The 15,932-nt window shown below is 39.0% G+C and overlaps 1 protein-coding gene across 1 annotated transcript in view; it reads left to right on the top strand.

Annotated features, from left to right (window-relative positions):
* SLC2A13 (solute carrier family 2 member 13) overlaps positions 1–15,932 on the top strand; it is a 383,993-nt gene that overhangs the window by 358,667 nt on the left and 9,394 nt on the right. The window contains exons 8-9 of the mRNA XM_008002866.3: positions 15,060–15,181; positions 15,307–15,459. Coding sequence (XP_008001057.1) covers positions 15,060–15,181; positions 15,307–15,459 — 275 coding nt within the window. The remainder of the gene's footprint in view (positions 1–15,059; positions 15,182–15,306; positions 15,460–15,932) is intronic.

Below are 15,932 nucleotides of genomic sequence, written 5' to 3'. Positions count from 1 at the left end.
TCTCTGAGGCTTACAATGTAGTGAAGAAATTGTTATCAGATGACAAAAGATCAGCCTAATGGGAAGCAAAACAAGTGTTTTAATTGTTTTAATTGACATTTACATTTATTGAGCTATTGACTATGTGTAAAATGTTGTGCCAGGTACTGGCCTATGACGCCTAGGGAAGGAAAAGGGAAGATAATAGGTATGGTGGTCTCTCTGAAGTTTACTATCTAGTGAGGGTCATAAAAGTCCCCAAATAACCCAGGGGAATAGAAGAATTCAGGCAACAGAGTAAACCCTTAAGTGTGGAAAAACATCAATTCTCTGAATTGGACCTTGGGGAGGATGCTGCAATAAGATGGCAGTGTTAAGCAGTCTTTCCCGTTTCGGAAGGACATTTGAGAATGCTGCATCCAACATATTCATTTTATGGATAACTCAAATGAGGTCCAGTGAGGATGAATGGCTTGCCAAAGTCTCAGAGCAAAACTGTAAGCAAAACCAGTCTTCAGTAGCACCCCACCCACGGGCCACCCAGCTGAGGGGTTAGTAGGCACTGAGATCCAACTTATGCCAGCCCTTAGGGGCCAGCAGTAGGGATGACTCTTCCTGGGGGGAAGTGTCTCATATTCTAGTTGTCTCAAAGGCATGTATTACCTGCATCCTGGTTCTGACTCCCTAGTTAGTTCTTTTTCCTGAAATTAGTGGTTTTTCAAACATTTCCCTTCCTCATTATTAAACTCTTAGCCTAAAAAGTAACCCCCAAACTGATATAAACAGAGTTTTCCTGAAAGCCCTGCCAACTTAAACTCCTCCTATACCCCTATAGATGTTGCTAAATGGTTTTGTGTTGCAGACTTGCGTTTTTCAATCATTGGTATTTAAGTTGATAGCCACTTGTTTTGGTATCTCAAGGGATGTCCAACACCTGGGGCAATGTATATACTCATGTGTCAAATAAATGAGTGAAGAAATGAAGAAAAGACAGTGAGTTCAATAGAGTCTATTTTACTGGTTGCCACTGATTTAATAGTTTAATGCAATAATACTTTAATAATAACTATTTAATGATAAGCCATTTTTAAACCAAAATAACACAAAATAAATAAAATTAATAATATAACTTATCACTGGGATAAAGTTATTTCTTTGGAACCAGGTTATGAGTGGCCCTCACATGAGTCTGTTCCAAAGAAATAACTTTGTCCCTGTGATATATGCCTTTGTGAAAACTAGAATATGAGACACTTTCCCCCAGGAAGAGTCATCCCTGCAGCTGGCCCCCAAGGGCCGGCATAAGTTGGATCTCAGTGGCTACTAGTCCCTCAGCTGGGCGGCCCATGGGCAGGGTGCTACTGAAGACTGGTTTTGCTTACAGTTTTTCTCTGAGACTTTGGCAAACATTCAACCTCACTGGACTTGATTTGTACCCTCTATAAAATGAGTACATTGGATGCAGTCTTCTCAAAGTCCTTCCGAAATGGGAAATGTTCCCTTGTCCCCCTTGCAGGGTGTGTGATGGGGGTGTGGCTCGCTTCTTCAGTGCCTGCTGCTCAAACCTCTAGGGGAGCATACAGATGGGCAGGCTGTGGGACTCCAACCCCATGGCAGTGTCTAGGGGTGAATGTTTACAGCTGAAGCCCCAGTGGGCATGTGTTACAGGGTGCTCTTTTAGTTTAGCCGTCCATAGGCGGCTCATGTTAGTCAGCTCAATTAGATCTCTGCATTATTGCAAGGACAGAGGGCTTTCTGTATCCTGGGGATCTTGCCTTGGTGTACCAGAAGAATCAGATCACACGTGGGCTTGGAGAATGAATGCAAAGTTTTATTGAGCAGGTTTTATTTACTCAGTGGCCTGGGCTCTCCTTCAACTGCCCCTGCCAAACTCCATGTCATTCTGCCACTGGGTAGCCTGCCAGTGCCTGTTGGTGCGTTCCTCTCAACTGTCAGTCTCCTGTGTGTTCCTCCATTGATGTGCTTCTCTCGACGCCCAGCGACCTGTGTGTCTGCCTGCTAGGGTCTCGGGGGTTTTTATAGGCACAGGATGGGGGCGTGGCAGGCCAGGGTGGTCTTGGGAGATGCAACATTTGTGCAGGAAAACAAAAATGCCTGTCCTCACCTAGGTCCATGGGCACAGGCTCCAGGGTAGAGCCCTAGTCAGGAACCATGCCCTCCTCTTCCTAGCACTTCCCTTCCATATCATTGAAAGGGACCACACTCTTCCCTTCCCAGCAGTTCCCTTCTGTATCACTTCTCTGCTGTAGATTTCTATAATTTTGATGACTTTCATCTAAATAAACTCATTTTATTTCTCATAACTCTAGAGTCAAAACATACAAGTGAACTTATCCTGAGTTTGTTGCTATTATTTCAGTCATGGCTTTCCCTGCCCTTTACTCAGTTTAGTCCGGTCTCTCCTTTTCACCCAAAGTCCCTCATATGATTGGCTCATTATGGCAAGAAATAAAAGGAAGCAGGAAGAAAGGAAAGTGACCCATAAGTACAATATGAAAAACTAAGTTTGTTTTTTCTTGAGTGACAAGGAAGCGGATTCTGAATATGATTCCAAAAATAATTCCAGAAGATATGAGCAGTATAATACAGGATAGTTGGAATAAGTATTAATATATTACCTCCCACAGCAACAATACGGGGGAAAGCCATCTTAATTTTTTATGCCATGTCTATAAAAAATTGAAAAAGAAAAAACCCATAAGAATGGAGTTGTATGGCCAATGTAGAAAAACCTGTGGGGTTTTATTAATTCAAAATCAAGATTAGTACTATCTTAAAACCTAGTCATCACTTTCTTATAACTTTTCATGTTGAGCAGAAAAGAGACATGCTTGATTTCCTCAGTTAATGAAAGTTTTACAATAGAAGTGCATAGGAAAGTTAAAAAAAAAAAAAAAAAGAAAAAGAAAATTGTCTCAACTCCACCCATCCCTACCTCATGGAAATCTAGAATACTGCTCAGCAGACTGTTATTAAAAAGAATGCTAACTTAGGGGAGATTTCAAGTAGTTTTCATTTCAACTCTTTTTCCATTCAAACTCCATAAAAAGTAAGGCACCTCAAGAGAGGTTTCCATATATATATCTGAACTGGTAGGATGATTATGTTAAAGGAGAAAGAGACAGAGAATACTGGATTTGAAACACTGCTGTCACTGTGTAATCTTGGGGAAGTCACTATATTTAAAAAAAAAAAGACTTATATGCAAAATGGGAATAATGATGCTATTGCTTTGAATTGTCATCAGATTTAAATGAATTAATATATATGAACAGCAGTCTGTGTTTGGTTTCTCTTCTATACTTTTCTCCATCACTGTCAACTCCATGACCCTTCTTTACCTCATGGCTTCTATTGCAGTATGGCTTCTGCCTACAGGCTTCTCTGTCATTCCACTTCTGTGTCACTCTATCCTCTTTGAATATTTCATATTCTGACTTCTCAGATAGAGAATATAAACCGTATACCACATCATTCCCCGGTATAAAGCACCCGCCCCTTGCCAAGCCGCTTCCTAGGGCACTGGGCAGGCCTTTATGCCACACATAGTTATGGCCAGGCAGGCAGGTTTTGCGGGGGAGCACTGCCACTTGTGCTTGGTGGTGAGGGGGACCCCTCAGCTGTCAGCAGAGGCGGGCCCACAGCTCCTAAGCGTGGAAGCAGTGTAGTGACTGTGTAGTAGAAATACAGAAACCAGCATTTTGAGGCCTTTAGTCAATATGAAGGAACCGCACAATGGAGAAGATGCGTAATTCCTTTCAGTGCCAGTTGAAGCAGGAGAAGGGCTAATGACTGTAGTGCCTGACTGTATTATGGGAAAAGTTGTAGAGGGGAACAACAGTATGGAAAAAGAGTCCCCAGATTAGCTGTCTATGAATCACTAAACTTTCTCCCATCTTCTCAAATTAATACTGTCACAACTACAGTTTGAGTATTCATGATCCAAAAATCTAAAATCCAAAATGCTCCAAAGTTCCAAACTTTTTGAGTGCTGACATGATGCTCAAAGGAAATGCTCACTGGAGCATTTTGGATTTCAGATTAGGGGTGCTCAACCAGTAAGCATAATGAAAATATTCCAAAATCTGAAATCTGAAACACTTCTGGTCTCAAGTATTTTGAATAAGGGATACACAACCTGTATAAGTTCAACTGTGAAAACAATCATTCATTAAATTACCTTCTCCTCCTCTAAGTTTTTATATTTCTAGTCACTCTTATCCATGTAACTTATTATCTAGGCAGTATTTGTAGTTTGATATCTTATCCACTGCCAACTTTGCGACATTTTGTTTATTTCCAGGTAGACTATATGAAGTAGACCATGGCCAGCCTTGCTTTGGATGTGATGATGGAGTAAGAGAAAGAATTTCAAAGTATTTTCTCATGAATTAATAGAGTTGAAACATTTTCTTAGACCACTCAGATGCTAATGTGGACCCTTCCCAAGGCAGAATTCAGGGCTCCTCTGAGCCAGTAGCCTGTTAACTTCACAATGACCACAGAACTTCAGGAACATAGGAGGAACTGGACAGGCAGAAGTAGGCCACATCCACATCAACATCTTCATGTCCTGAATTTTGCATACACCTATTGCATTGCTTGTTGGCTAGTTTGGTGCCAAAATGAAAGTAACCTACATTACCTAAGACTTCATTTTCACCAGTCTTCTCTCCAGACCAACCTTTCTGGTTTTGGCCCAATTTACTTTAAAATGATTATTTTAATGGCTGCTTTTTTATTGAGTTGTTGTACTTTAGTTGCATTAACTACCCTTCTACTTTGGGAGACTTTTATGGTTTCTAATTATCTATTTATGTTAATTTTGTGATAAATGAAAGGACAGAGAAAAGTACATCTTTAAGCAAATAATTTCCCATTTAGGTGATTTCCTAAGGATACACTTTAGATGCCAAACTGGGACAGAGGGGATGAATATTCCAATGTCCAAACTGCCAAATTTCTTTCCAAAAGGAGATTATACCAATTTATATTGTTACCAAAATTAGAGACTACCACTATCACTATAGTCTCATCACCTTTAAATGTTATCATTGTTTTCATTTGCATCTGTCCATATTCCATCCATCTATTTTCTATACTTGGGGTATATAAGGTAGACAATATACTGATAAGGAGTTTAGATGCAATGATTTATAGATAAATAACATTTTATTCAGGACAAAAGTGGCTTTTTGCTCCAAATTTCTAATGCTTTTGAAATTTACCCATGTCTATGATTTAATTGTCTCAATAAAGATTTTTTTTATTAGAAAATAATGGTAATTAACAAAAGAATAGCTTTTTCTTCTTGTCTTTAAATGACAATTCTCTGCAGGAAAATTACAAAACCAAAAAAAAAAAAATAAAGGCTAGACAATGGGAAATCATTCAAGGGCAAGATTTTCAACATGGTCTACACACTGCAAGCTAGGGAACCATACTTTTCTAAAATTATTCAAAATCACAGAGATGTTATTAGAGTTTAAATGCTATGTGGCCACCCTTGACATAAATTTATTTCATTTTAGATTATTAAATAGGAAATATGCCTACTGAACAATAATTATAAGTATCTGAGAAGTAATGGGCCAAGTTTGTAACAGTAACTTTTTGTGGTTGCTTCAATGGAATGCCCAGAAGTAGAATTTTCTTATAACTTAGATTGCTTAGAGTAAATTTACATCATCCTAATTCTCTGATTGGGAATTAGGATTTTGCTTCTTTAGTTCTCCTAAGAGTGAAGGTGTCCTATCCTAGAGAGATACTCTGTGCTTTCCTAGGTACGTTTTCACCACTACCCTCAAATTGTAATTGTGTAATTATGTCATAAATTTCTATCGATAAAGAATTATTAGGGTTAACTTTCTATCAATAAAGAGCTATTAGGGTTAATTTTAGAGGGATATCTATGTTTTGAGGTGATAGCTTAGGGACCTCGTCCAGAAAAATCACGGTCCTGCGTCAGGAACTGGAAATAAAATCGTGCTTCACTGACACTCCTCAGTAATGAATCAGCAAGCTTGTGCAGTAAGCCCAGTAGAACAGTGGTAGATGTGTCACACAAATTGTAGTAAGCTCTCCCCTTTTCCACAATGCTGGATCTTTTATAAACTCTTTGGGAAGGGCACTAAGTTTCATACATTTATCAGTGATTAGGACTGAATATATGAAGTTGGAAGTTTTGGTTTTCACACACAGGTCATATTTCTCTTCCTCTACTCCCATATATAAGCCTGGAGCAGTCAAATTATTTCATCATAGAGAATAAAGGGGCCATACAGACAGCATGTGCTGTGTAAGAAGCAAGGAATATACTACTTATGGCTAACTGTGGCAAGAACAGTTGTATATTTTCACTGCTTAAGTTCCTTTGGTTATTTCTTAGGTTTAAAACTCTATCGATAAATGATGGAAAGGTAACATCTTAAAAGGCAGAAATAGATCTATGTATGAACTGGGTTTGGTGGGTGTTGAGTGGGCAGGGGAGCATTGTTCCACCTTCAAAGGGAGCCATTAATTTCTACATGGTATTACTAGAGGGAGTTCTGTGTGTTCCGTGATTGGAACAGGGAACTGATGATTTATTTGGTCTATATATCAGGTTTTAGCCTAGTCATTCTGCTGGTAAAGATTAGTTCTCTCACTCTGCCAAAATGAGACATAGTTCACCTGATTGCAATGCAATTCTGCTGCTTTGTCCACTGCAGTGCCCTCTGAGCAGCTTCCCATTATTGCAATCATTTTCAGGTTTTGCTCTAGGATGTGGTGAAAAGGTGCCACATCCGAGAGCATGACTTTTTCTAATCCCAACCCACACACTGACGTCAAAGTATTTTTGTTCCTTCTCGGGAGCATTATGTTCTTCAACCAGCAGTTGCCAGGAAAGCATGAGGATATTTTGCAATAATGTTTGAAATCTGCATTTTTATTTTTTAGTTGGTATTTCTAGTGTTTATATTTTGAAGGTCAGGTGTGATGTCACATTCTCAGTCATTAGCTATCAACGTATTGCTGAGTGTGTAACTCTGCCAAGTCAGTGCCTGCAGTGCCTTCCCAAAATCAACATGAGGATGACGAGGAGCTACTCGCCCTTTTTTGCGCATGTAAACGTGCATAGCCAGATGGTAAAAAGCTTCATCAGGGCAAGCACAGAGTCCACTCTAAAATATCCTACTAACCACTGCCACAGCAGGAGCTCACCCAAGGAACTGTGATAATAATGAGAAGAGTAAATAGAAAATTGTTCAGTGAATTTTAGTTATTTCATTATTTGTAAGTATTCCTCCTTACAGGAGCCTGCCTACCTGCCTGCCTTTCTTTTTTCTTTCTTCTCTTTTTTCTTTCCTTTCTTATTTTCTTAAGATCTTCATGACTCAAAAGACTATTTCATTGTTGGGGATTATTGGTCAAGGGACATCTGATGCTGTTTTCTACTCACAATTAAACAAATGCAAATGTAAAAGCTTCATCATTCAAGGAACATTTATCTCTACATAGGGTATTATGATGGACAATAGGTTGAGATTTTTTTAAAAAAATAGAAAGTTGACTATTCTTTTGGCAAGCACTTATAAATTGCTTTCTATGTGCCAAGCAGTTATCACCTTGTTTAATCTTTGTAACAACCCTATATGGACTCTTATTTTACAAGAAAATTGACACACAGAGAGGTTAAGTAACTTGGCCAAAGTTACAAAGCTGGTAAGGGATAGAACTCAGATACAGACTCACGCAGTTTGACATTAGACCCTGTGCTCTTAACCCCTGTGCCATGCTGTACTCCCTGGGATGAAATTTCAGTACAGTAGAAGAAGGAGTATATTAATATATGACCATACAGAGCACTATATGATAATGACATAAATGAAGAAAATGAAAAGAAGTTGTGAGGAAGGAGAGAATATTTCAGACAGATGAATGGGTAGCATCCATACGGGCCTTGAGTGATGAGGTAGGAATTGATGGTAAATACTGACAGTAGATATCAGGAGTAAGAGTTTGCCTTCAGTTACAGGAAATGTCACGAGTAGGAGATACGGGGTCTAGAATGTAGGTTCAGAAAATAAGTAATTTAGTTTAGTTGGATAAAAGGATTGTGTATAGGAGTACAAGATAAGGTAGGCTGCAGCCACATTCTGCAGGCCATTTTGTAGACTGCTGGAATAAGGAGGATGGAGGTTTTTGAACAGTGAGGTGGTCAGGGTGCTTAACTTGGTGGGGTATGAGTTTGAAGAAAGGAATGTTAGGAGCAGGAAAATCAAGAAACTGTATTCATTTACTACAGAAACACATATTAATAATATAGCACTTCCCGTGTGTCTGGAATGCAGGCATTGCTTAGGTGTATCCTTTGCTTAGGGTCTCACAAGCCTACAATCAACGCACAGACTGGAGCTATAGTTTCATCTAAGGCTCAGCTGGAGAAGGATTCACTTTTGTTAGCAGAATTCAGTAATTTGTGGTTTTGTGCTGAGGACTTCAGTTTCTTGCTTGCTGTTGGACAGAGGCTGCCCTCAGTTCCTTCCACAAATCTACGAGCATAGGCATCCTACAACATGGCGGCTTGCTTCTCCAAAACCAGCAAGGGAATGAGAGAATTCAGCTCAACAGCATTGGAATCTTACTTACTTAATCACATATGTCCTGTCACCTTTGCCATATTCTGTTGGTCAGAAGCAAATCCAAGGTCACTCCCACACTCCAGAAAAAGGAATTACACAAGGCATGAAAAGCAGAAAACAGGAATCATCAGGGTTACTCTAGAGTGTCTCTCCCCCAGAGGCAGAGGCAGGTGATGGGACACACACTCGGAGTCTAAATTAGGGTGGTGTTAATGCAAATGGAAACGTCAGATTCAAGAAATTATGTCTAGGAAAGATGGTTTCTTGTCTATACCATGTGAAATTCTTTGTGTACATTCTCTAACATAAGCATCAAAATATCCCTTTGAGGTAGGCGCCAGGAAAATCCTTATTTCACAGATGATGACACAGCTTTGAGATATTAAGCACCTAGAGGCCACATATATCCTAGCTTTACCTGGGTGTCCCAGCCTAGATCTGAACCTAGGATGTCAATGCCAAAGCTCCTAGTCTTGGCCACTCGTCTTTACTTGGACTTAAAAGTATAAAGGACTTAAGAGAAGTGCATAAGAGGAAAATGAAGATAACTGCAAGATTTTTAAACCATTCCAATTTAGGGAAAGGTGGTGTTAACTAAAATAGAAATGTCATGAGGGGCACTAGTAAAGTAATACTTATGCTATGCATATACCACACGCCAGGAACTATGCTAAGCATTGAGTGTGCAGATGCTCTATGCTTATCCAGATGGGAATATTTAATGTTCCCAACAGCCCATGATACAATCCTTTCCCCGATTTCACAGATCAGGAACAGGATCATGCCAGTACCCACTAAGCTCAAGGTTCCACAAATGCACTGGTTGGTATTTTGTTCATGACTGTTATCTCTAATGTCCGACACATACAAAGTGCTCATTATATAAGCTTCTGAATGAATATAGCTAGTAGGTGGTAGAGTCACGATTTGAGCTCAGAGCAGCCCCATGCTGCCTCTGGAGAGGTCATTTCGTTGTAGTCAAATTGCATTTGAGGCATGGCAGGATCTAGATGTTCATAGCAACTCTGCTATTTTAGGTACTTAGGTACCTAAATTCTCAGTGTAACTTGGAGGAAAGTTCAAGGCCAGAATAAACTATTGAGGAGCATCCACATGGAAATTATAAAGTCCTAAAATTAGATGGGATGATTATGAGAGGGTATAGGTCTCAAAATAGAACCTTAGAGGACACCTATATTTAGAGGTTGAGAAGAGGAAGAGGCAATGTAAAAAGCAATGAATACATATAGGTCAGAGAGCTAAAATGGAAATACAGATATAAAAGCAAAGAAGGAAGAGAAGGAGGGAGAGTTGTCAGCAATATTAAGCACCACAGAGTAATCAAAGAGCATCAAGATTAAGACAAGAAACCTGAATTTGTATTTTAGGAGAACTGATGACTTCTGTGTGAACATATCCAGGAAAAAAAAAACCATGTAAGACTTAGCCAGCATCTGGGAGGGTGGGAGAGTTGGGCTGTAAAGAAGGAGTGTGTAGTCAGGTAGAGCTCATGAGTATAAACTTCTGGTATTTCAGGAGAGCTAGTTCTAGTAATATGAGAGGAGTTGAACATTTGAGTAGGAGAGACCTTGTGTATTGTAGACAGAAGGGAAGGCTGAAGCAGGACAAAACTAAATAGGGCAGGAAAAGAAGAGATATTGATGGAATGTGACCCCAGAAGAGGCAGGAGAATGAGATGCAAGACCACTGATAAGAGGGGCAGTCCTCAGAAAGGGTGAAAGACATGTACCACTGGAGGGAGGAAGGAAGCCTACCTACAATGTTTTTTAAAAAACTTTTTCTTTTCTCAAATATTGAGAGAAAAATATAGAAAAGTAGAAACTGATACAGAAAAATTGATATTCAAAGTAATGATCCTCAATTCTTTTAAAAGAATTCCAATTGTTAAAAGATCTGTTCTTCAGATTCAAATGTATCAAGTCCTACAAAGCATCTCCAAATTCCTGGTTTTATTTTATTTTTCTCAACTGAAATTGATAAATCTTCCCGAAAAAGGAGGTAAGTTCATCTACATAGGAAACAGAAGGAAAGATTTCAGGACTACAAGATGGTAAGAAATATTTTAATTAATTGAGGCAATAGTTGACAAAAGTTTATGGAATGTCTGCTGTTAGATAAGCAGATAATTCAGTAGAGAAGACTAAAAAGGATAAAATAAGCATCATTAGGGAACCAACTGAGATAAAATAGCATGAACTTTTAATAGAGCCCAACAGCATGGTTTCGTAACACTGTTCAGTGTCTGAGAAGTGGTTGTTGAAAGTTAATAATGCCACACCGGGTTGGGAATGCAAATGGTGAAAAATGGCAGACAAAAATAGAGGAAGAATGGATTCTAGAGGCCAGTGAAGACAGTATATACTTCATTTTATTGTGTTTGCCATCATTGCACTTCACAGACATTGCATTTTGTTTTACTAACTAAAGGTTTCTGGCAGCCCTGCATCAAACCAGTCTATTGGCACCATATTTCCAACAGTATGTGCTCATTTAGTGCCTTTATGTCACATTATTTCAGGTTTTTTCATTATTATATCTGTTATGATGATCAGTGATCTTTAATGTTACTATTGTTATCGTTGTCGGGCATCATAAACTGCACCCGTATAAGACGTCAAAGTTAATTGTAAATGTTGTGTGTGTTCTGACCACTCCACCAACCAGCCATTTCCTTTTTTTGTCTCCCTCTCCTGGAGCCTCTCTATTCCCTAAGAAACTACAATTAATAACTCTACGATGGCCTCTAAATGTTCAAGTGATAGGAATAGTAGCACGACTCTCACTTTAAATCAAAAGCTAGAAATAATTGAGATTAATGAGGAAGGCATATTGAAAGCTGAGACAGGCTGAAAGCTAGGCCTCTTGCACCGAATAGCCAAATTGTGACTACAAAAGAAAATTCTTAAAGGATATTAAAAGTGCTACTCCAGTGAACACACAAATGATAAGAAAGTGAAACAGGCTTTTTGCCGATATGAAGAAAGTTTGAGTGGTCTGGATAGATGATCAAACCAGCCACAACATTCCCTTAAGCATAAGTCTAATCCAGAATAAGTCTCTAATTCCATTTAATTCTATGAAGGCTGAGAGAGGGGAGGAAGCTGCAGAAGAAAAGTTTGAGGCTAACAGAGGTTAGTTCATGAGGGTTAAGGAAAGAAGCTGTCTGTCTTCACTTCACACCTTGTTTGAAGTGAGGCAGCAAGTGCTGATGGAGAAGCTGCATCAAGTTATCCACAACATCTCCTAAGATATCTAATAAAGGTGGTGTATTAGTCTGGTCTCACGCTGCTATATATAACTGCCTAAGACTGGGTGGTTTATAAAGGAAAGAGGTTTAATTGACTCACAGTTCTGCAGGGCTGGGGAAGCCTGAGAAAACTTACAATCATGGAGGAAGGGGAAGCAAACATGTCCTCTTCACATGGTGGCAGGAAGGAGAAGTGCCAAGTAAAAAGGGGAAAAGCCCTTTATAAAGCCATCATATCTCATGAGAACTCACTCACTATCATGAGAACAGCATGAGGGTAACCACCCCGGATTCAATTACCTCCCACTGGGTTTCTCCCACAACATGGAGATTATGGAAACTACAATTCAACATGAGATTTGGGTGGAGACACAGCCAAGCCATATCAGGTGGCTATACTAAACAACAGATTTTTCAGTGTAGATGAAACCACCTTCTGTTGGAAGAAGACACCATCCAGCACTCTCATAGCTAGAGGAGAGAAGCCAATGCCTAGCTTCAAAGGACATGCTGGGTCTCTTGTTAGGAGATAATGCAGCTGGTGACTTTTAAGTTGCAGCCAATGCTCATTTGCCACTCCAAAAATCCTAGAGCCCTTAAGAAGGGCTAAATCTATTCAGCCTGTGCTCTATAAATGAAACAACAAAACCTGGACAACAGCACTTATATTTACAGCATAGTTTGGTGAATATTTTAAGCCACTATGGAGACCTACTGCTCAGGAGAAAAAAGAAAGATTCCTTTCAAAATATTACTGCTGATTGACAAGGACACTGGTCACTCAAGGGCTCTGATGGAGATGTACAAGATGAATGTTGTTTTCATACTTGCTAACACAGTATCCATTCTGCAGCCCATGCATCAAGGAGTCACTTCAACTTTCAAGTCTTATTATTTAAAAAATGCATTTCTAGGCCATAGCTGCCATAGATAGTGATTTCTCAGATGGATCTGGGCCAAGTAAAATGAAAATGTTCTGGAAAGGATTCACTATTCTGGATGCCATTAAAAACATTTGTGATTCATGGGAGGAGGTCAAAATACCAAATGAATAGTTTGGAAGTTTGCAAGAAGTTGATTCCAACCTTCATGGATGACTTTAAAGGGCTGAAGACTTTAGTGGAGAAAGTAACTTCAGATATAGTGGAAAACAGCAAGAGAACTATTGTAGAAGTGGAGCCTGAAGATGTGACTGAATTGCTGCAATCTCATAATAAAACTTGAACGGATAAAGGAGGAACAAAGAAAGTAGTTTCTGAGATGGAATCTACTCGTGGTGAAAATGCTATGAACATTGTTGAAATGGTATCAAAGGATTTAGAGTATCACATGAACTTAGTTGACGAAGCAGTAGCACAGTTTGAGAGGATTGACTGCAATTTTGAAAGAAGTTATCTGGGTAAAATGCTATCAAACATCAATGCATGCTACAGAGAAATATTTAGTGAAGGGAAAAATCAGTCAATTTGACAAACTTCCTTGTCTTATTTTGAGAAATTGCCACAGCCACCCCAGCCTTCAGCAACTTCTGCCCTAATCAGTCAGCAGCCCTCAACATTGAGGCAAGACCCTCCACCACAAAGATGACTCATGGAAGGTGCAGATGATCGTTAGCATTTTTTAGCAATAAAATATTTTAAAATTAAGATGTGTATATTTTTAGACAATGTTATTGAACACTTAATAGACTACACTTTCATGGGAACATAGCTTTTATATGCAGTGGGAAACCAAAAAATTTTTGTGACCCACTTTATTGCAGTGGTCTGGAACTGACCTCAGAATATCTCCAAGTTATGCCTGTATTGGCATGGTCTAAGCTGAGCAGTGAGGTAAATGAATACTGAAAAGATAATCCAAAGGCAGTTCTGGGTGTAGCATAGATTATCAGTAATGAGGAGATAAACAATGTGGTGGTTGTGATCAGAAAAGGAAGGCTCTAAGTCTGAAGTAAAATAGTTCCAAATCAAGGAAACTATGAAGTGCTCTTTCTATAGTTCTGGAGATTAAATAAGGAACTATGAGGCCAGTGCATTATACGGAGCACAGAAAACCACACACCACATGTTTTCACTTATAAGTGGGAGCTGAACAATGAGAACACATTGACACAGAGAAGGGAACAATGCACACTAGGGCCTGTGGGGGCTGGGAGGAGGGAGAGCATCAGACTAAACAGATAATGCATATGGGGCTTAATACCTAGGTGATGGGTTGATGGGTGCAGCAAACCACTGCCGCACACATTTACCTATGTAACAAACCTGCACATCCTGCACATGTATCCTGGAACTTAAAATAATTTTTTAAATGAGACCAATGAATTAAAAATTAATGAATGTGGCAGGGGATGAGAGGAGGTAGACTGAGCAGGCACCCAAATCCTCAAGACAGGTGGAATGTTATGATGAGTTCATAAATACTGTAACAATAGGGCTTGGATGACAAGGTTCAAAGATAGAGGTTGAAGGGGACAGGACAATACTCTAAATTGACAATAGCGGATAGGAATGTTTTTGAGTCTGGTAATATCTTCAGGTGCAATTAAGGTAAAGAATTGGAAGTTCAACTTCAGAATCGATCTAAACTGTAGGACACTTTGCTTTACTATGGATTAAGAAGGCAAGGTCATCAGGGAGTGACTGGTAGAGAAGAACACACAGTAGGAAGGGAGAGGGCTATTTGAAATCAGAATCATTTGCTTCCCTCATCCACCCCATCACCCTTTACAGGTTACCCTTCTAATCCTTAAAATAGTCTACAAAGTATTATCCCCATTTTATCAGATAAAAAGTATTTGGCTCTGAAATTTGAATCTTGTCCTGATTGCAAATTCCATGGTCTTTTCACTGCCACATACTGACTCTCAGTGGTACTGAAGTATTACTGCAGCTTCCAGGGACTAATTGGAAATCATGTCTAATTTATGTGAAATGGTTATAAAACAGTGTCTTTGTTTTGCTCTTGAATTATACTTAGTTCTAAAATTCCTGTGTGAGCTTGCATATCTAATACTGTATATTTAGTTCTTATTTTTTAAGAAAAACATTTTGGACTATTTTTCTTAAGACATTAAGGAATTTCCAAATATATATATATGATCATATTGAATTCTGCAACTGTAGTCTAAAATATTAAGTTAACACTTACATTGCATTATTTTTCAGGTGTGAAAATGAAACCAAGTTCAAAACAGAAGACATATTTTGGGCTTACAATTTCTGCCCTACTCCATATTCCTGGACTGCACTTCTGGGCCTTATTTTATATCTTGTTTTCTTTGCACCTGGTAAACAAAGACTTTGTTATTACTGTTGCATTAATTGAATTGCCTCTTTTTGGAGTACATAAACTGTAATTTTTCATATTTCTTACATGCTATTTTACTAAAGTTTTTAATGTTTTATTTCTCAGGAATGGGACCAATGCCTTGGACTGTGAATTCTGAAATATATCCCCTTTGGGCAAGAAGTACAGGAAATGCATGTTCATCTGGAATAAACTGGATTTTCAATGTTCTGGTTTCACTAACATTTTTACACACAGCAGAATATCTTACATACTATGGTAAGATAATATTTTTTCCAACATAGTTTTGTTTTTATTTTATTACTCTATTTTTAGATATACTATAATATCATTTGTGAATATCATTTGTGATTGAGACTATGTGGTTGTATGTTGCTGTTGTAAGTATCTCCATGTGGTTTTCTTGTCCTCCAAAGGCATTGGAAATGTGTCTGGAAAAGAAAAGAGGGATTCTCCTATCCTAAACAGCATTGCTGCTTGTCCTGCAGTGCGTAGGGCTGTCACCCAACCCAGCTCTCTCCCCAGGTGGAAGTCTTTACACCATAGCTTTTAGTTTCACAGAAACCTAAAAAACAGAAAATGATAAAACGATGTAGGCAGGGAGTCTAGGACCAATGAGATATCCTGTGACAGGCATAGCGTCAAGTCCAAGAGCAGAATCTGCATAGGGCTGAAAGTAGCTTCCCCAAATGCTTAACAGTATTCTGTGCTGTGGCCATGCCTTCCACTGT

Source organism: Chlorocebus sabaeus, chromosome 11, assembly GCF_047675955.1.
Source record: "Chlorocebus sabaeus isolate Y175 chromosome 11, mChlSab1.0.hap1, whole genome shotgun sequence".
NCBI lineage: Eukaryota > Metazoa > Chordata > Mammalia > Primates > Cercopithecidae > Chlorocebus > Chlorocebus sabaeus.
The sequence above is the reverse complement of the archived record's forward strand: the minus strand, read 5'-3'. Positions and strand labels throughout refer to the sequence as shown.